This window comes from Ceratotherium simum, chromosome 9 (genome assembly GCF_057802395.1).
Source record: "Ceratotherium simum simum isolate JZ-2026a chromosome 9, ASM5780239v1, whole genome shotgun sequence".
In the NCBI taxonomy this organism is placed as follows: Eukaryota; Metazoa; Chordata; class Mammalia; order Perissodactyla; family Rhinocerotidae; genus Ceratotherium; species Ceratotherium simum.
This window is the reverse complement of record NC_141908.1, coordinates 48,935,721-48,957,622: the sequence shown is the minus strand read 5'-3', so window position 1 is coordinate 48,957,622 and position 21,902 is coordinate 48,935,721. Positions and strand designations below refer to the sequence as shown.

General features: G+C 38.1%; 1 protein-coding gene across 2 annotated transcripts; it reads right to left on the bottom strand.

Moving 5' to 3' along the window:
• Positions 1 to 6,816, bottom strand: G6PC2 (glucose-6-phosphatase catalytic subunit 2). 2 transcript variants are annotated; one of them, XM_004428220.3, is made up of 5 exons: positions 6,599 to 6,816; positions 5,913 to 6,022; positions 3,413 to 3,524; positions 1,316 to 1,431; positions 1 to 512 (listed from the first exon to the last, which is right to left on the bottom strand). In XM_004428220.3, the coding sequence occupies exons 1-5, from the start codon at positions 6,814 to 6,816 to the stop codon at positions 1 to 3; spliced, it is 1,068 nt and encodes a 355-aa protein (XP_004428277.1). The 2 variants fall into 2 exon arrangements, with proteins under 2 accessions (XP_004428277.1, XP_087291077.1); XM_087434951.1 differs by lacking the exon at positions 1,316 to 1,431 and having other exon boundaries at positions 488 to 512.
• Between the last annotated feature and the right edge of the window lie 15,086 nt (positions 6,817 to 21,902).

The following is a 21,902-nucleotide window of genomic DNA, read 5'->3' as shown; positions in this document are numbered from 1 at the left end:
CTAATTAATCTTCTTTTCACTTGGTTTCATTAACATATGAATACAGTAGGGAATCACAGCAACCACAGCGAGTGGGATGCATGCACTTTTACAGAAAGACAGCACGTAAAATAAATGCTCTGAGTGCGTGGGTATCTTGATGAAATGGTAGAGCTGCAGTAGAGTCAATGAGGCCACCGCGCAGAGCAGCCGGAAGCTCAGCTTGTAGCGGTTTTCCCCTCGGCAGCTCTGAAGGAACATCTCCGAGTTGATTGCAAAGCCCAAGCCAAAGAAGACCCCAAGGTTTCTCACAAGTCCAGCAAAAGGTGTGGTGTCAATGTGGATCCAGTCGGGGTTGGCACACCACTTCTTGGCTACGGGCACAGACCACAGCAGGTCAATGTCAAGTAGTCTGAGAAGCAGGTAAAAGCCAAGTGCAAACAGGAAGAGGAAGAGATTGGTCTTCAAGTACGTGCTCAGGCTGGCTGTTTGGATGCCCGGAGTGTGTTCAAAGGCCTCTGCCACAAGCATACCTGGAGATTAGAAAGAGACACGGAAGATGACTATGTGCCCTTGAGCCCCTCGGGAATCATTCTTCTTTGAATTAAAGAATTAAGACATAGTTTTTAATGATAAAGGGCTTTAGACAAGTAGGTTCTATCCATTTTCCAAAGCCTTTTTTTTTAGGCAATAACTAAAAACACACACTTGCCCTGTGGTCTTTTTGCCAGCCATATTAGCATAGGCAGATCTTTCAGGAGTCCGTAACCTGAGTGACAACCCACTTTATAGGCAAGCCACTGATCTAGGTGCTTGCAGTTAATATTTCAATTGCCATAGCCAATTAACTTAGAGAGCCTTTGAAAGGTATGTGGGGCTGAACTGCAAAAACTCAATCCTGGTGATCGCCGCTACGGGAATACAAAACAGCTGTTAAATGAAGTCCATAGTCGTGTAATAATCACTCCAAGTGTTTCAGAGAGAGTGGCATGGTGTGCAGGTTGGAAGACCATTATTAAGTCCTCCAAGCCAAGACACAAGCAGGCTGTCTGAAGTGGTGGTTTGGGAGTTGGACTCAGCTCTAGACACACTTCAGAGAAGCCCATCTTACTAAGAGGTTATGCCTTAATGCTAACAAGTGAGACTGCCATTACGTACCTGGAGGATTTGAGAGGTGTGTTGAACAACTTACGCTCCCAAGGTAGCATTAAGTATCAGTGGCTTGACAAAATTACCTGAGATTGGGGAACTGATTACCAGGAAGAATCTGACAACATAAAACAAATGACACTAAAGCTTTCCAATGACACAACTAAAGGTAAGTGATCATATTTACCACCAATTACTCCAAGAATAACTTGATGAGGAAAATGTGTTGCTATGAATACTCTGGAGATGCAGACACTGATTTGAATCAACCAAAAAAGACTCCAAAGAAATGACCAGGTCAGTCTACGATGGAAGAATAGATACAAGCGTAAAAAGCAAAGAAATTGTATCACTCATAAAAATAGGGGGGTGACACCAGATGATTTTTCTCAGAGGAATCTTCTAGCTGTGACATAGCATCAGGATTCTAGAGTCTTTTTTTCGAAATGTTGTCTCCATGTGCTCCATAGAATTTGAAAAGCTTTAAGAGAAGTTTCTACATTTTTCAGTACATTAAGCTTAACCAGTGCCACATCCTGAGATTTTAATAAGCGCTGCAAAAGGAAGCCAATTTGACATCCTGATAATAATTTTAAAGATGTAGAGGAAATTCAAGTTTGGGGTAATTACTAATATCTAGAATCATCAAGAATGAATTGCATATATTTTTACTCCCTGTCGTATGTGCTTCCTCTTTACACTCCCCTCTCAACCTTTCTTTGCTTGAAGAAAACTTACTGGTGAGGCAGCTTCCACTCTGATGGAAAATGCACGAACACTCCATCAAAAGCAAGTTTCATTGGGTTTAATTTCACAGACTCTCAAGAGCCCTGGTTCCTTGTTTTTTGACATATAGAAAATAAGGAACAAGGGAATTGACCTATATGTTATATACTGTGGATTAGAAGCAGCAACGTGGAAAAAAACATTAAACTATTAAAATCCAAACAATGCTCATCATTTTAATAAAAAAGAATTAGCAATATTGAGTTCTAGGGATCCTTGGAGGTTCCGAATGTTTTGTTCCTGATAACCAGACCAAATTTTGGTTATTGAAAGATTAAGGAATAGAGAGAAATGAGACTTTCAAAGAGGCAGTAAGTTGGAGTTATCCATATGGAAGAACAATCAACAAAGATTTGGTGATATTAAGGCAGGGTGTAGGCACTCAATAAATTTTGATGGATGAAGTAAATGTTGCAGTTATAATAATTGAAAAAGAGTTGAGAAAAAAATTTTTTGGAAGAAACAAATATTTTTCCAGGTTTGGAAATCGGAGGGAGAAATGAACTACAGAGAAAAGGTGAGGCTTATCTAGATTCCTACTTTGAAAACCTGTCTATGGATAGAAAACGCTAATTTCTTTAAATTACAACAATTTTCTACTGTTGTTGTTTTGGGTTGGATAATGAATACATTAAGGCATACATGTTGCAGTCTCATTAGAATAAACTTTGGTCATTTGTTTCTTATATTACCCAATACTACTCTAAAAAGTGAAATATGTGATGGATCTCAGAAATTTTTTATTTTAAAAGAACTTTTATATAACGATATATGTTATAGTATTTTTTAAGCAATTAACTGGCAAATCCTACCTCAGCTAGCCCAAAAATTTATGATTAAAGTGGTGCTCAGGGTAGTTTTAATGATAGTTAAAATGTTTCAGGAAAGAAAAGGAAACGGGCTAATTCCTATAAAATTTTTGAGTAATCTTAAAATTCTAAGCTTTTCTAGACATTACAGATCTACTAACATTAAATCTACTAATATTCACTTTAAAGTTTGTCTCTAGAATGTTTTTAGTTAAAAAGATTGCATAGTCTTTAAAGCTAAAATATATGTTATTGATGTCAAAAGCATTGGCTATTCAAAGAAGGAAGCATAATTATACTAAATTAACTGATCCATTCAAGGGGAACGATGATTCTCAAAATTTCTAGTTATTCTTAAAGCAAGGGAATGTACATGCAAAAACATTTCCTTATATAATTTTAGATGACTTATTTATGAGCTACCAAAGTGATTATTGTATTATGGAAACCCAGAGGCACATTTAGCAAATCATTAATCAATTAAACATTTCTAGTAATATCTGTGAGCTAATTCTGACATTGTCTTAAAGCAAAATATTAATTTTCTATTTATTTGGCTATTTTGGCTATGGTAGAATGGAATAAGCACATTTCAACAACTAAAAATATGCTAAAATGCATTTTTAAAAAGACTTTATATATTCAAAACCGTCATATTCCAGTACTACAGAAACTGGAGCAAAGCTGACCTGTGAAGAGTGGTCGATGACTTATCTCTCTGACTGACAGTGTGGCTCAGGGCAGCTGTTACCATGACGTACCAGACACACGATGAGCCCATTGCATGGCCGGATGGACTTCCTGCAAAAACAAAATGTCGATCCATTGGAATGGTAGTTAATAGAGTACCAGTATCAGAAACGGACAGTAAAATAGCATATTAGCCATGAAAATTATAAATAAAGAACTCAGAAAAAACCACAGGGCACAGACTATATGTTTTGTTTAGACATAGGTAGAAATAAAGAAAATTGAGTCAAATAGAGCCTGAAAACATTATTTCAAAAATTTTCTTCTAGATTTTTCAAGTTCATCAAATTCCAGAAATTAAAATGTTCAAAGCTAATTAAGAACTCAGGGTGTTGCACCAAAATCTGCCACATCCCTACTCATTCTTCATATCTAATTGTTTTTATTTTTTTTATTTTATTTTTTTAAGCATTTTTTTAAACCTCTTTTATTTAGTTAGTTATTTTTCGTATGTGAGGAAGATCAGCCCTGAGCTAACATCCATGCCAATCCTCCTCTTTTTGCTGAGGAAGACCAGCTCTGAGCTAACATCTATTGCCAATCCTCCTCCTTGTTTTCCTCCCCAAAGCCCCAGTAGACAGTTGTACGTCATAGTTGCACATCCCTCTAGCTGCTGTATGTGGGACGCGGCCTCAGCATGGCGGGAGAAGCGATGCGTCGGTGCACGCCCGGGATCCGAACCCGGGCTGCCAGCAGCGGAGCGCGCGCACCCAACCGCCAAGCCATGGGGCCGGCCCTCTAATTGTTTTTAATTGATGAGAAAATTAAAGTACTTGTACTGGATCTTGAATCAGTTTATTTTCTTTGGGCTGAAAAGTCAAACATCTACAGGATATCATTACTATGTCTGATTTACCAGTTGACTACTAGGTACTAGCAGCTACCTCTATGCCTATCTTGTAGCCGGCCGCTGCAATGGGAGTCTTTGCTATGAAATGGACAAAGAGAAGATGGAAAGGGGGCATCAATCCTGGGAGAAGAAGCCTGTAGACATGTAGCTTTTCTCTTCTCAGAATGTCTTTCCCATGCTGCTTGATTTTTTTACCATTTTACTTTGATCTTCTCCCAGAGTTTTCACCAAGTGGAGATTCATTCAGGTTAATTATCAGTCTCTTTTTGAACAACACTAAGTTAAAGACAAATCTATTTCTTATAGATCTGTTTCTTTCAAATCTATTTCTAATGTGGGGATGTTCAGGACCCTTTATATGCTTAAGTGAGTTGTAAATTTCCAAGGGGTGGATATAGAATGCAATATGTCTTTTTTCTTTCTCTTTTTTTTTCAGACAATGCTTCATAAGATAGAATACATGCTGGGAAATGCTGGGATAGACCAAAGCAGCGTTTCGGTTGTCTCAAAGGTTATCCATCCATCCACCACTCCATCCATCCATCCATCCAACTATCCATCCATCCATCCATCCATCCATCCATCCATCCATCCATCCATCACACACTGGTCTCACAAAGATAAAATACACACCATCCCTGACCTGATGGAACCCACAGTCTATCGGAGGAGCCAGATATATAAAAAATTAAGTCTAGTACAGTGTGATAAGTAATACAACAGATGTATGTGTACTTTTATGGGAGCAAAAAAAAAGATTTTCAGAAAATTCATTAGGAACTTACACATTCACTATATCAGGGTTAGTTTCAGGATGTCAGATGGGAAGAATTTTATGCTATGTAACAAATTATGGTGAGGTACAATATAACACAGTCTTATAAATTACAATAACATGTAATTTTCCTTTATATATATATATGTATTTCAAAACACTTTCAAAATTTTCCTTTATATATATATTTCAATAAACTCAACTTCTGTAGTAAAGATTTTACACTTGTACAGAATCTTACTTATAATAAAAAGGGAAATGGTCCAAGAAAACCACTTACATACTACATCTGTGAGAGAAAAAAAGAAATTTTAAAGAAATCAGTCTAAGATTAGAGATAATCTTTACTGGAATTAGTAAAACTGGGACGTTCTTACCTTTCTTACAGAAATCTTGTCTGTTCTTCCCTGATTCATGAGATTCTCAGAAGACCGTTAGTAACTTTGAAAGTTGCTCAGCAGCAGATAAATCAACACTTCTAGGATTTTAATTTGGGAATTTGTTCTAGTTGTTTTTTGTTTGTTTTAGTATCAAATCATTACACTCTTCCAAAAAATAAATGCCAAATATAAAATCATTTGGGTAATATTCTCGTAATTTACTCTTTTACAAATAACAAAATGAAATTAGATTATTCATAAAACTTCTTTCTTTTATCATTAGCAATTTTTATGCTTATGAACTTTTAGCATCCTCACCCATGACATTTTCTTTAATACCCTATATAATATCATACAGTTATTAGATGATAGTCATACATAACGTCTCTCTGATGGAATATCTTTAGTCACTTGAGGCTGCTGTAGTTGCTTACCTGGACCTGTTTCGCATGTAGTGGGGAACTGTTCAAGGCATGGATTTGAGTGATTTGGGTAAATCTGAGTTTCTTGGACCCACCAGTAGGGCCGATGACCAAATAATATCCTGTATTTAAGGAAATATAAATACGCATATATATTTAAATACATGACTATTACTGAATTAGAGACTAGCTATTCTCTTCTATAAAAATGACTCAAGCAGGGGGTTGATGGAGAAATCTCATGATTAACAGACTTTGAAAGAACTTGGATTCAGTTCTGTCTCTCATTATAGAGAATGACACAGTCATTTGGAGTTTGGGCATCCTAGTTTCCAAAAAAACCAGGGCTTGTTTCCTTGCAGGACAAGTCCTGTGGATGCTTTGGTACTTAAATCGGGAGTATCAAAGTGGTCCCTGGAATCATCGACCTGTTCATTATGGTGCTGCTCATTTAACTAACTTCTTGGTTAATCACAGCATATGTGTTACAGGGTTTTGGAATTTTACTTCTAAGTCAGATAAAGTATACATTTCTATGCTTTTTGTAAGTTCTATTTATGAATCGGTGTTTCAAGTTAGCTGGTATGTTTGAAAGATTTTCCAGGTAAAACAACACACATTTGAAATGTGATCATTAAGCCAAATCTACAAATTTAAGAATAAGCTTTAGGAAAAATGAAACAAAACAGAAGTCTTACCATTTAAAAATAAGATTGAACCAATCCCCAATGACTGCTACCCATATCATCTTGGTTCCAACTCTCTGATTAACTTGAAACCAAAGTGGAAAATAAATAGAAAAGATATTCCGGGGGTCTCCAACACTGGACATAAAATTTAGAAAATTGTAGTAAGCCCGGTAATCCTTCTGCAAATGCTGAATCACGAGCACTCCATTCCTATGAAGGAAATCCATCCTGAAAGAGAGGCAATTTTAGACACGGAGCAATTGGAGCTGAAGTGCTCTAGTCCGTTTTTATACGGTACCCTCGTGGCATGTCCAGCCATTACTGCAACATGTGATGCTGACCATCTGTGGAGAGGGCACATCGGCCCTCCTCTGCTCAAAAGCTCATCTGTTTATGATTTTAATTGGTGCCAAAGAGGTGAAGTACATGCTAATTTGTGGCAAGTCGAGGGAAAATTTGGGTAGAGACACAATGAGTTTCTTATGCAACCTCCCTTTTGTGTGAACAGTTGGATCATGTTTGCTTGAAATTTTTTGCACAGTTCATTTCCTTCAAGGGCAGAGACATTAGCAATTTCTCTGCTTGGCTAGAAGACTACACAAATAATTACTGCATGTCAAATAGCCCTTAAAGCCATGCATTTTAATTTAAAATAGACTGTGGCTCTTTGACTATTTTATTGAGTCTGAGGAAAACAGATAAGTAAATATCTGGGCATGAAAAATTTATATGATATGACATTATTTTCTGATAGCAGACTTTTAAATAAAAAATTTTTTGATATTTCTTTGTTAGCAAAGAGAATGATATGATATGTATGGAACAGAGAAGGAAATACATGGAATATGTGAAATCTGGAAGGAAATGTGTTGCTTTTTGACTACAAGGCAAGAAAGCAGAGATGGAGGTCACTTGGACAATAGAACAGTGTTAGGACTGAATCATATTTTTACTGAGTAGAGAATACAATTGAGAGCACTGGGGAGTTGCTCATGTGACAGAAAGAGAGGAATAGACTTCAAAGGGCTTTTGACCAATCAGGAAAATGGTTTATTGAAAACAGAGTGTTCAGTAGAAGGACATGGGAAGCACCAAAACAAACGTGTAGATTGGGAATAAACAGAAGGGCAGCTCAAAGATACCTATGGATCTAAGTCAGAAGTGAGATGCTGGATTTAGAGAGCTAAATCATATCTACGAGGATTGGAGGGTTCCTATGAAAACGCTTAAGCCCCACCAGGTGGTGGAGGGTGGAGGTAGGTAACCTTACTTGTTATCGCACCATTCATAGTTGTCTTTGCTAATCATAGCCTCCTTCATAGGAACCTTCTTCACCAGCTGTGAATATCACTTTGAATTTCTCTTGGAGTCCTGCCCCATCATTTAACAGCACTTTGTTATGGGGATCCAGTGTCTATGGGTACCTTCCCAGCCTCTTTTGCCTCCTCTGGAAGAAATGTTTTGACTGACCATTAAAAGTTTTTGAGGTGCTTATTTTAAAATGGCATGCCTTTGTCCTATCCTAGGCCAATTAAATTTCTGGTGATGGGACCCAGGCATTGGTATTTTAAAAATATTTTCCAAGTGACTCCACTATGCAGTCGGGGTTGAGAATTATTGTGATAAAGCAATTCATATATTACCTGTTCTTTCAGCCTTAAGCCCCTCCCCCAGCCAAAAGTCAACCTTGAAGAAGTTTAATACATTTAAATATGTAAGTTATTGATGTAACTGGATTTTCCTGCTAAATTCGATTTTTGCACTAATGATTTATCTTGTTGTCAAGACTTCAGAGTATCTATCTCTAGAATTAAAGAAAACTCTAATCTAATGAGAAATTATACAGGTGGTGACAGTTTGTATATGAACTTGACTGTGGGCCAGGAGAGGTGAAGCAATGGAGACAATTGAAGTGCATTCCTCATAAAACAGGGCATGCTGATGGCAGCTTTCCTCACTGAGTTTTTTGTGATGCTCACCTGCAAGATGAATAAAATACAACCTGGTTTCTGTGGATGAGAACTCTGGTTTGACAGTCACAAAGTGGGATCACAAACGACACTAGGTCATTTTTCAGAAAGTGACTTTTAAATGGCTACTAGGAAACAAATATTAATCTCTGTCCAAGATGAGAGCCTTACCAATCTCCTTTACCATTCTTATCTTTTCAATAGGAGAACCAGGAAGTAGTCAGCCAGCACTGGCTCTCCCATGGTTTGCTCTGCCTCCAGGCAGCCCATGAATTACACCCAACCTTGGTTCTCCCACTAGTGTGCTAATCTGATCCGAATGACGTATGCGTTGGGGTAAAATTAATTGTGCTGAAATCTCAGTTGTGCTTTAGAATGCCTCGCATTTATGCTTTTCCCATTATTTACCTTTAAAAATACTCTATCTTGTTATCCAATTTTAACTTCACAGTGGTCCAGTAATCTTCGTTTTAGTGATGAAGGAATGTCCGGGTAACCCGTCCTAGGTTATTTCTTTGGTGTGGAAGCCCTGTTGGGAGACTAAATTTTATTTCCAGAGCAATGCTTCTTCTTAGTCTAGGCTGTGTCCAGGTTGCTCAAGGCCAACATTGGTGAGATTTAAAACAGTTGCAAAATGAATAAAAGCTGATGCTATTATCAGTTTGTTTCAAATGCATTTAACTACCCAGATCAGAATTGGAATTCACCTGTGTCATCATTGCAACTGTAAAGCTTTTTTGTGTAGTCCTGACAGACAAGTGGTTGACACAGAAGCATATCTGCCCAGCTGCCAGATCACTAGGAGAAGTTCACAGATACAGTCACCACTTTGAATTCTGTTGAATGGCTATTCTGTCATTTGACAGCAGAGACACAGTTGTTATGGGGGTTCAGTGACTACTGTTACCTTCCCAGTCACTAACGTCTTCCCTGGAGGAAATATCAAGTGTCACTAAGATGGGCACCTCGGGGCCGGCCCTGTGGCTTAGCGGTTAAGTGCGTGCGCTCCACTGCTGGCGGCCGGGTTCGGATCCTGGGCGTGCACCGGCGCACCGCTTCTCCGGCCATGCTGAGGCCGCGTCCCACATAGAGCAACTAGAAGGATGTGCAGCTATGACATACAACTATCTAGTGGGGCTTTGGGGGAAAAAACTAAATAAATAAAAAATTCAAAAAAAAAAAAAAGAAAAGAAAAAAAAAAAAAGATGGGCACTTCAGAGCTGGAAGGTGGCTCTGAATCCCATCCTCTACTGATGGCCCTGGGACCCAGCACATATTTTCTTCTCTGGGGACAGCCAAGTATGGAAATGAATGAAGGCTACCCAAATGGCAACAGAGGCTATTTATTCTGAACTTGCTATAGCAAGAGCCAGCCACCATCACGTGTATTTGACAAAGACTCCAAGGTGGGCAGGGGACTGGGGAAAGCTTTATAGTGAAAACAAGGAAGGCTTCAGATATGCTCTGATTGGAAGTTGTTGGCATGGACAAGCTGGAGATGGGTTAATTAGAAGCAGAGTTGGGCCGGCCCCGTGGCTTAGTGGTTAAGTGCGCGCGCTCTGCTGCTGGCAGCCTGGGTTCGGATCCCGGGCGTGCACCGACACACCACTTCTCCGGCCATGCTGAGGCCGCGTCCCACATACAGCAACTAGAAGGATGTGCAGCTATGACATACAACAATCTACTGGGGCTTTGGGAGGAAAAAAATAAATAAATAAATAAATAAAATTAGAAGCAGAGTATCTTATGTGATTGGTTAGGGGAGCATATTTGGCTTTCTCTGGTTGCTCCTGAGTTGAAAGTAGGGGCAAAAAATAAGGAAACTGTCAGTCGTTGATCAAGTCCTAATCATTCTGGGCATTTTTGCTTCAGAGGTTGTGAGTCAGAGTTCTATTGTCATGTTTGGTCTGGCCTTTGTCCATTTGTATATTCAGTCTCTCACAAGCCAAACTGAATAAGCATATGTCAGAATTAATTTATGTGGCATTCTACCAAGAAATAGGGAATCCCTTGTCTATTCTGTGATTTATAATTCTTATTATTCATTGAGTTAAAATAAGGATATGCACTAGCTTACCAAAGACAAATCAATTTATTCGGGTATATCATTACTCTGTATGAGGTATTAGCCTTGACTAATCAGAGTCTATGCTTCTGGCTTTTTCGTTTTGCATATTCAGCTTCTATAATTTCCATAATCTTTTTAATGAGCCATGAGGAAGGACATTACTTCACTTTATTCTTTTTCTAAGAAGTGTTTGAGCTACATATTTCGTAATATTCATTTTCTTCAGAAATGTCCTCAAATCAAAGTGTGAATAATATCAAATACATTTTGTCTTACAATTAAAAATTCAACTTCTTGCTCATTCAATGCTTCAGAGTCTGTGCACTGTGAGGAAGTTGGCTGCATAGTAGCTTTTCATCTTAGGTAGTTACGTTAGAAAGACTGTCCCCCAAGGACTCTCTTGTTCTGTAGACTGAGGGTTAATTAACTGAAGCAAAAACACCTTAATTTCTTTTGTCTTTTAACAGGACCTGCTAAATCAGTTTATGCCCATAGTTCATCATTTGTAGTTTTTTCATATCCTAGCTTATATGCACTTCCTCAGAGATGTCTTTTCTCATCAGCGTCCTCACTATTCCTTTAACAGTGCTTTCTCTCAAACACTCTTTTCTTTTAGGGAATTCTGTTTGTCTGCTGGGGCTGACGTACAAAGTACCAGACTGGGTAGTTTCGATAGCAGAAACTTTCTCACAGTTTTGGAGGCTACAGGTCTGAGATCAAGGTGTTGTCAGGGTTAGTTTCTTCTGAGGCCTCTCTCCTTGGCTTGTAGGCGGCCTACTTCTCTCTGTGTCTTCACATGATCTTCCTTCTTCATGGATGTGTCCTAATCTCTTCTTGTAAGGACACCAGTCGTATTGGATTAGGGCCCACATTAATGACCTCATTTTCACTAATAGTCACATTCTGAGGTACTTAGGGTTAGGACTTCAACATACCAATTTTGGGCGACACAATTCAGCCCGTAACAGGGATTTAATTACAATCCGTCATTGTATATTTGTTTTGAGTTTACGTGTTTAATCCTCTTTGCCCCTGTCACACAGGTTGTTGCTGGGAGCTGCTGGGAGTCGTAGAGCACATTAATAATTTTATATTCTTTTTATTAAAGACAGGTCCCAATATTAGAGGAGGTTTAGACCCCACAAAACTTGGTTAGCCCCTGGGCCTATCATAGTTATTCAGTAAATGTTTCTTAAATGAATGAATTATTGAACAAAGCTTGATGTGAGTGCTAACTTATGAAGGGCTCTGTTTAAAAAAAATGTTATTTGTTACTCTAAAATCAAAATACATTTTTCTACACAGACAATGTTATAAAGCAGAGAGGTCAAGAAAGCCCCTTTTCAGTAGAGAAAATTATATATAATGTTTATTTAAGAAAAGAGTAACATATGTACACATCTGCTTATGCTTAAAGAGAATAGAAGAATAATCAATAAAAAAATGATTTAAGGTTATCCATAAAGGAAAGAAGGGAATAGAGTGGAGGGAACAGGGAAAGCTAGACTTCTTTAAATATACTTGTTTTCCTGATTTGACTTTGAAACCATGTAAATATTTTACATAATTATAAAATAAAATAAAATTTAAAAAGCAGTTGATACAAAATTTTAAAAATAAAACAAATGATAAAAATGAAAATGAACTTACTTGACCCATCATACTTGTGAACTATTCACTTCCAGCTCCACAGCACTTAGATGTGTTTTATGATTTTGTTCCTGTGGGAAATCTCTTTCTGAGCATTTCCTTAGTCCTCTTCAGTTTGCCGTCTGCCGCCAGAGTTGCTGTGGCTTGGGGTGGGGATGCTCCCCAGTACTTACCCTATGTGGGTCACAGCGGGAGAGAGATGCAGGAGTTAGTTCTTTTTGGTACTAATAATCTTCAAGTGGAGCTTTTCCCTCCAATAACGGAGCCTGCTTGATAAACTGAGTCATTTTAAAGTCAAAGTTGGGGTTAAAGTTTGTCCCAAATCAGTTCACCAAATGGTGGAGCAAAGCCATGTTCAAGCTACGGAGACCAGGATCCAAAAAAGGGTAGACCTACCTCTACCCTCATCCTCCTTTTGAGGTTGTCTTTCTCAAACTGTGGTCTATGGACCACCTGTCTCCCGCCACCTGCATGCATTTTCCCAGGCCCACTCCAAATGACAGCATCAGACTCTCAGGGAAAATGGTCCAGAAATGTGCATTTTAGTAAGCTTCCTACATGGTTCTTATGCACATCAAATTTTAGAAGCTCCATCTTAATTCATCTCTTCCTTGATACAAGGTGTCCTACTCCTGTGCATCCTGTATGTGGTTGACGCCTCCTTATACTACTTTCTCAACTTCTACCCCAAGGCATTTTTTTCCTCCATTACTTTATTTGAGATCTGTACTACTCCACTCTTTCCCATGGATGCAGGCTTGGTCTGTTCTTGTATCCCTTCTTTTAGAATTTCCTTTTCATTCTCTTTTTAAGTCTGAGGCCCATGGTAAACACTCAGAAAATATTTCCTATGATTAACATTAGATACTCTTATTTTGCCAAATAGTTTGTAAAAGTGGAATTGATCTCCAATTGTGAGATTCTTTATTAGAATAGAAGTAGGGCAAAGTGATAAAATTTCAGTCTCACATACAATTCTTCTGTTGCTTCTCCTTTGCTCTCTGACATTTCTGCCTCTTCCTTCATCTCTCTCTTTTCTCTCTTATTCTTTTCTCTCTCTCTCTTTTCCGCCTCCTTCCCTCTGTCCCACCCTCCCTCCTTCTCACACTAAATGCTTACTGATCTAAGTCTTTGAGTTGGTCATAACCTTCAACCTTCTCTTGTAGCCTGAGAGAAAAGATAACTCCAAGAGAGCTGAGCCAAATCTGAATTGTTCACCATTGTCTCTTGGAATCAAACCACGTCTCCGCATAATGAGGGTCTTCAAAAAATTGCACAGCCGACCACCATTCTCTTCAGAATCAACACCTTTTCTTCCTCCTGTGGTAAAACTCTGCATTTAGTTCCTCTATGTTCTGTTCAATGACTAGAACTGTGCTGTGCCAGTAAAACTACTTTTGAGCAGAAGAAATCTTTAAGAGTGTGTGCTTTGGAGTCTAATATTAGCCAAATCTCTTTAGTCACTATGCTAGGAGTCCATAACCTGAATTTGATTTATTTAGAGTCATTGAACTTTCTGAAATTGCATGCAAAACATTAGTGCACATGCACATTTCTTGGAAGAAGCCACAGATTTCACAAGATTCTCAATGGAATTCCTGACCCAGACAAGTGAAGTATAGCATAAGGTTCACTGGAATCTCATCCACTGTCCATGCTGGCTATGCGCAGGATCCCTCATTTCCTCAGTTTCTTCAGAGTTATCTTCAGTACTGCAGTCTCCCCAGTACGATTTGCTCGTCCTAATGACTTCCTTCCTCTTAATGACTTTTTAAAATCTTTTAATACTATAGCCAGGCCCGAAACCCTGTACTGTTGCCTTGTTTTTAGTTAATTCCAATAGTTGAATAATTCCAGTTCTTTCTAGAACTTTCTTATCTGATTCATTTAGAAACCTCATTCTGAGGTTTTGATATGCAATAAATCCTGCCTGTTTTAAACTACAATCTGTAAGACGAAGGCTAGAATTTCTTCAATATGTTTTCCATGCCAGATATTATATAACCACAAGATATATTCTTATCATAAGATGAACCATGAATCTCTGAGTTATAATGCTCACTGCAATTCAACATCATTTAGAGATATTTGACTTGAGCTTGTGTCACTGGTGCAGTGGCAGTAAACAAAAATATATCTTGGAGGCATTAACCTTTAATGTCTCTGTGCATGGTTGTTACCTTTTACCACAAGCTTATCTGCCTTCTTTAAAATAAATCCTATTTGAGATCTCTCCAGTGTCACCTTGCAATTTAAAATGGATTTATTTCAGACTGAGTTTAGACCCTAGTGACTTTCAGAAAATAATTACCTCCATTCTGGCTAGCATCCCAGGAATATTGGCATTCCACAATGACACTGTTATAAGTGACCTGGTTACAGCTGTTCCAGGTACCCCCTCTATTAGTCTCATCATGCATTCTTCTCTAGAAATGATCATGACCTATATATCCATAAACTTTTCCTTGGATCACCGAAAGACCCAACAGAGTTGCTCGTTGAGCAGTACCGTTAATTTCCTTCACAGTAGAGTTAAGATATCTATATCTATATCTATATATATAGATATAGATATAGATATAGATTTTTTTTTTTGGTCAGGAAGCTTAGCCCTGAGCTAACATCTGTTGCCAATCCTCCTCTTCTTGCTGAGGAAGATTGGCGCTGGGCTAACATCCACGCTCATCTTCCTCTACTTTATATGCGGGACGCCTGCCACAGCATGGCTTGATATGTGGTGTGTAAGTCCACGCCCGGGATCCGAACCTGCAAACCCCAGGTTGCCAAAGTAAAGCATGCGAACTTAACCACTACACCACGAGGCCGGCTCTAGAGTTAAGATAGTTTATAGCTAGGTTCATATTTTATAAATGGCTTAAAGAGCACCTACTATGTGTAAAGCAGTGATTCTCCAATTTTAGCATGCATCAAAATCACCTGGAGGGCTTGTTAAAACACTGATTACTGGGACCCCCCCTCCAGAGTTTTTAATTCACCAGGAATGGAGGGCAGTCTGAGAATTTGCGTTTCTAATAAGTTCCTAGATGAGCGTGACGCTGTTGGTGCGGAACCTCACTTTGGAGAAGCACAAGCGTAAGACATTGATTCTTACGTGCGCTGGTAGGACAGGGATAACTCATGCTTCAAGGAGCTTGTGGTCTCATAGGGAAGATAAGATATTTACATAAATAACATACCACTGTGCCCTTATGGGCTAACAGATGGAGGAAGTGGACAAGAGGAAAGTCAGCTATAGCTTTCACTTTATGAGATTAGGGAAGCCTTTGTGGAGGAGGTGCAAAAGACTGAACCTTGATAGATAGGGAGAATTTAGAAATGCAAAGCTGCAGGATGAAATGGAGAAATATATCCTGGTTGAAATATACTGCATTAAAAAACTGTAAAGTAAATTTCCATTTTTGACATGTATGAGACAATCAAAAAATTAAAAGTCCTTGACATTTTCAATTGTCTTACAAATGTAAAAAACTGTGTTTTTAAAATAGTTTTTAAGTGCAACATGTTAATCAGTTAATATTAATGTTTTTAGTGTGATGTTGGTATTAGCCAACATCATACTGAACGGGGAAAGACTGAAAGCCATTCCTCTGAGAACAGGAACAAGGCAGGGCTGCCCACTCTCACCATTCCTGTTCAACATAGTATTGGAGGTTTTGGCCAGGGCAATTAGGCAAGAAAAAGGAATAAAAGGAATCCAAATAGGTAACGAAGAAGTGAAACTCTCACTGTTTGCAGATGACATGATTGTATATATAGAAAACCCTAAAGAATCTGTTGGAAAACTATTAGAAACAATCAACAACTACAGCAAAGTTGCAGGGTACAAAATCAATCTACAAAAATCAGTTGCATTTCTGTATGCTAATAATGAAGTAACAGAAAGAGAGCTCAAAAAGATAATACCAGTTACAATTGCATCAAAAAGAATAAAATACCTAGGAATAAATCTTACCAAGGAGGTGAAGGACCTATACAATGAGAACTACAAGACATTACTGAAAGAAATGCATGATGACATAAAGAAATGGAAAGATATCCCATGCACGTGGATTGGAAAAATAAACATAGTTAAAATGTCTATATTACCTAAAGCAATCTACAGATTCAATGCAATCCCAATCAGAATCCCAATGACATTCTTCACAGAAATAGAGAAAAGAATACTAAAATTTATATGGGGCAACAAAAGACCCCGAATAGCTAAAGAAATCCTAAGAAAAAAGAACAAAGCAGGAGACATCACAATCCCTGACTTCAAAACATACTACAAAGCAATAGTAATCAAAACAGCATGGTACTGGTACAAAAACAGACACACAGATCAATGGAACAGAATTGAAAGCCCAGAAATAAAACCACACATATACGGACAGCTAATTTTCGACAAAGGTGCTAAGAACATACAATGGAGAAAGGAAAGTCTCTTCAATAAATGGTGTTGGGAAAACTGGACAGCCGCATGCAAAAGAATGAAAGTGGACCACTTGCTATCGCCATTCACAAAAATTAACTCAAAATGGATCAAAGACCTGAAGGTGAGACCTGAAACTATAAAACTCATAGAAGAAAATATAGGCAACACACTATTTGACATTGGTTATAAAGGAATCTTTTCGGATGACATGCCTACCCAGACTAGGGAAACTAAAGAAAAAATAAACAAGTGGGACTTTATCAGATTAAAGAGATTTTATAAGACAAACAAAACCAGAATCAAGATGAACAGACAACCCACCAGCTGGGAGAGACTATTTGCAAAACATACATCTGACAAGGGTTGATCTCCATAATATACAAAGAACCCACACAACTGAACAACAAAAAAACAAACAACCCGATCAAAAAATGGGCAGAGGAAATGAACAGACACTTCACCAAAGAAGATATACAGATGGCCAATAGGCATATGAAAAGATGTTCAACATCACTAATCATCAGGGAAATGCAAATCAAAACAACACTAAGATACCACCTCACGCCCGTTAGAATGGCTATAATCACCAAGACAAAAAACAACAAATGTTGGAGAGGATGTGGAGAAACAGGAACCCTCATACACAGCTGGTGGGAATGCAAACTGGTGCAGCCTCTATGGAAAACGGTATGGAGATTCCTCAAAGACTTAAAAATAGAGATGTCCTATGACCCAGCCATCCCATTACTGGGAATCTATCCAATGAACCTGAAATCAACAATCCAAAGAGGCTTATGCACCCCTATGTTCATTGCAGCATTATTCACCATAGCCAAGAAGTGGAAGCAACCTAAGTGTCCCTCGACTGACGATTGGATTAAGAAAATGTGGTATATATATACAATGGAATACTACTCAGCCATAAAAAAAAACAAAATCGTCCCATTCGCAACAACATGGATGGGCCTGGAGCGTATTATGTTAAGTGAAATAAGCTAGAAAGAGAAAGACAAACACTGTATGATCTCACTCATATGTGGAATATAAACCAACACATGGACAGAGAAAACTGTACTGTGGTTACCAGGGGCAGTGGGGGTGGGGGGTGGGCACACCGGTGAAGGGAGTCATATATATGGTGATGGACAAACAAAAATGCACAACCCAAAATTTCACAATATTAAAAACCATTAAAACATCAATAAAAAAATAGTTTTTAAGTGCAACATGTTAATCAGTTAATGTTAATGTTTTTAGTGTGATGTTGGTATTGTGGTTGTATTAAAATGAGTCTATCTTTCAGGAAGACATGCTGAGATATTTATGTGTGAAATGAGGGAAGTGGATGGGATGTGGATATAGCAGGATTGGCCAGTGGTTGATGGCAGCTGGAGTTCAATGATGGGTACATGACAGGTTCATTATACTATTCTATTTAGTTTTGTGTATGTTAGAAATTCTTTGCAATAAAATTTTTTTTTAAATAAGACCTGTATGAGCAAAACTGAGGAACTAATGTAGTGCAGTGCTGATTGTTTATTTCTATTAGAATATAAACAATAGAAAGTAAACAACTGAACAATAAGGGGAAAATAGTAAATTGAGACCAAGCCGTTCAAAGATTTGACTTGAATGCCACTAAGGAGTATGGGCTAGAATTTTAAAACAATGGAGGTTGATGTAGTCCCATTTGTTAATTTTTTCTTTTGTTTCCCTTGCCTGAGTAGACATGGTATTCAAAAAGATGCTACTAAGAACAACGTCAAAGAGTACACTGCCTACAAAGGGGCACATACGTATGGTGATGGATAAAAATTAGACTACTGGTGGTGAGCATGGTGCAGTCTATATAGAAATTGAAAAATAATAGCATACAGCTGAAATTACACAATGTTGTAAACCATTATGACCTCAATAAAATAATTGAAAAAAAAACAATGGAGAAACTGTAAGTGTTTTGAACAGGGAAATAATATGATAAAAGTGCACTTTGAGATTACTGTGGCAATGGTAGGTGAAACATATTAGGAGAACAAGAGTCTGGAGGCAAGAACCAGATGATAAAGACCTGAATAGAGATCTAGAAGATAAAAAAAGGGGCGGGGGTAGGCGGATATAGATGAATCTATAGTGTTGGCAACCAGTTATCTATGAAAGAGTCATGGAAGATTCCAAGATTCTAAACTTGAGCCTAGGAGAACACCAGTGCTATTAAAATAAAAAGAATATTTAATGATAAAATGATAAATTTTGTTTTTTGAAATACTGCTAGTGGAGAATCCATGTGATATGACCAACAGTATGCGACTGGAATGCAGAAAACTGGGAAAGACAGGCTTGAATCTGAGAGACATCTATGTGAGATGGGATGAGATTACCCTGGGAAATTAATTAGTGAGAGAAGAGGGACAAGGACCTTGGGAAGCATCTAAATTTAGGGATTAGGGAAGAGAAGGGGACCCAGAGAAGGGACTAGTAGAGGGGTAGAAGGCACAAAACTTCACATTTGTGTAGGTACTTTAGCTTAGTGGCATCAACTATTCCACCCACTACCATTAGACCCAAATTTAATCATGATAAATAAAAAACTGAATATTCTTTGTACACCCATGTCCAGGAGCAGCGTTATTCATAATAACCAAAAGGTGGAAGCAATCCAAATGTCGATTAATAGAGCAATGGATAGGCAGAATGTGGTATATACATATGTGTTACTCTCTCCAGAGAAACAGAACCAATAGGATGTATGTGTGTGTATATATATACAGAGAGACAGAGAGAGAGAGAGAGACAGAGAGAGACAGAGACAGAGAGAGAGATTTATTATAAGGAACTCGCTCCCGTGAGGACCGTCTGGTTGTTTCTGCCCACTGATAATTGGAGTCAACTTAACAAAAATAGTCCACAAAAGAGGGCAGAAAAATGAGTCAGCTACAAGATGTTCACTTTCGTCTAAGAGATATAGTTGCAGCCTTGTGTCAGTCGTGAATGTCTCAAAGCCTTGCTAATGCACTCTTTTTCCATTTTTCTCATGGATCAGTCATGCTCTGCCAGATTCCATCAGGAATGCGTTAGACAGATGGTCCAAGAATTATTGCAAGCTGAGGAAAAAAATTTATTATCTTGAACTAGTAATGACCTAAAAAAATTACTGAAACTGTTTTCTGACTATTGTTAAAAATTTAGTATCCAAATGAAGAATAATAAAAAAATAGTACACATTATGATGAAACTAAAGTTATTGTATTTGTGAGACATTGACAAATCATTAAATAGATAATGCTACCTAACTTATTAATTAATTCAGCTTGGATTGGGGTGGAAGTGATGGATTATCCAGACGTAGCAGAATGCATGTTTCTTTAAAATCAGGATTCTACAAGTACTGTGACCGTCTTGTAATGGGAGCTATACGAATTGTCTCAGCTAGAGGTAGTGTTCAGTTGCAACAGTTTCTCTATTTCTTTGTTATCTTAGATTTTGTTCTATTTAAAGTCTTATTTATATGTGTTTTAATATGACTACCTATTGCATAGGAAGTAGGTAGGATATAAATCATAAAAACAAGAAATCACTTTGAGTACTTACGTTATAGGGACCTATTCTAGGGCATTTGCATTTATTTTCTCTTTTAGTCCTCACATTGGGTACATAAAGAAGTTATTATTATTGTTACCTTCACTTTACAGATGAGGAAACTGAGGTCCAAGAGACCAAGTAACTTGCCCACAGTCACACTTAGTAAATGAAGGAGCCTGGATTTCAAACCCAGGCTGTCTTATTGCAGAGTTGGAGTGTTTAGCCACTGTGTAATTAATTAGAGAAGTAAATTGCCTACAGAACATTAACCCTTGGTTAATATCTCCAACAATATCCTCTCAAACTCAACGTATTAAAATCATAACTCATCATGCCTCTGCCTCCCCGCAACACCCCTCCCCCAACACCCCAACTCTACCGTGAAGACAATTTCAATTCTGCCAGCAGTATCACTATTCTTTCAAACATCCAGTCTCAAAACTTTGAATTACCTCTGACTTCCCCCTCTCCTTTTCACTTTTATCCGCAGTACAGCCAATCAGAGAGAGCAGGTACCAAGAATCTTTACTATTAAAAGTTTTCTGTCATTGAGTTTCTACTGGAGCAGGGACTACCAGTACTAGGTACTGCCTTTTTTTTTTTTTTTTGCGTGGAAGATCAGCCCTGAGCTAACATCCATGCCAATCCTCCTCTTTTTGCTGAGGAAGACTGGCCCTGGGCTAACATCTGTGCCTATCTTCCTCCACTTTACATGGGATGCGGCCACAGCATGGCTTGACAAGCGGTGCCTCAGTGCGTGCCCAGGATCTGAACTCGGGCCGCCAGCAGCAGAGCGGGCACACTTAACCACTACGCCATGGGGCAGCCAGGTACTGCCTTTTAATGTTTCTGTTTTTATTTACATGGTCAAAAACAGAGAATCAGGAAATTTTGGAAGTGTTAATATGAGAAGCCAATAAACAGTAATATTCCAGCCACTTCCCAATGAAGAGTTATTAAGTGATGAGAAACATGCTGGGTATTTATCCAAAGAACATGAACATATGAATGTGTAAAGATATATGCACCCCTATGTTCATTGCTGCATTATTCACAATAGCCAAGATTTGGAAGCAACCTAGGTGCCCACCAAGGGATTAATGGATAAAGAGGATGTGGTATATACACACAATGGAATACTACTCAGCCATAAAAAAAGATGAAATCTTGCCATTTGCACAACATAGATGGACCTTGAGGATATTATGCCAAGTGAAATAAGTCAGAGGGAGAAAGTCAAATACAGTATGATCTCACTCATAAATAGAAGATAAAAACAACAAAAAACAAACATATACAGACAGAGATTGGATTGGTGGTTACCAGAGGGGAAGGGGGGAGAGAAGAGGGGGAAAGACATGATTAGCTACATGTGTATGGTGATGGATGATAATTAGTCTTTGGGTAGTGAACATGATGTAATCTACACAGAAACTGAAATATAATGATGTACCTGAAATTTATATAATGTTATAAGCCAATGTTACCTCAATAAAATATATATATATAAAATATATAAATGATGAGACACAGATTAAACAATGGTATTTTTATTCACTTTATTATTTTTAATTAGCTTTATTTAAGCTATGGGTAGTATCAAAAAAGAGG

What these genes read in the sequence shown, in the direction of transcription:
- G6PC2 (XM_004428220.3), bottom strand. Translation starts at nt 6,816, where the DNA reads ATGGATTTCCTTCATAGGAATGGAGTGCTCGTGATTCAGCATTTGCAG. An exon ending in TTCAATCTTATTTTTAAATG is followed by an intron (nt 6,023 to 6,598) that starts GTAAGACTTCTG and finishes CCTTAAATACAG; the next exon opens with GATATTATTTGGTCATCGGC. An exon ending in TATTCTTGGAGTAATTGGTG is followed by an intron (nt 513 to 1,315) that starts GTAAATATGATC and finishes TCTAATCTCCAG; the next exon opens with GTATGCTTGTGGCAGAGGCC.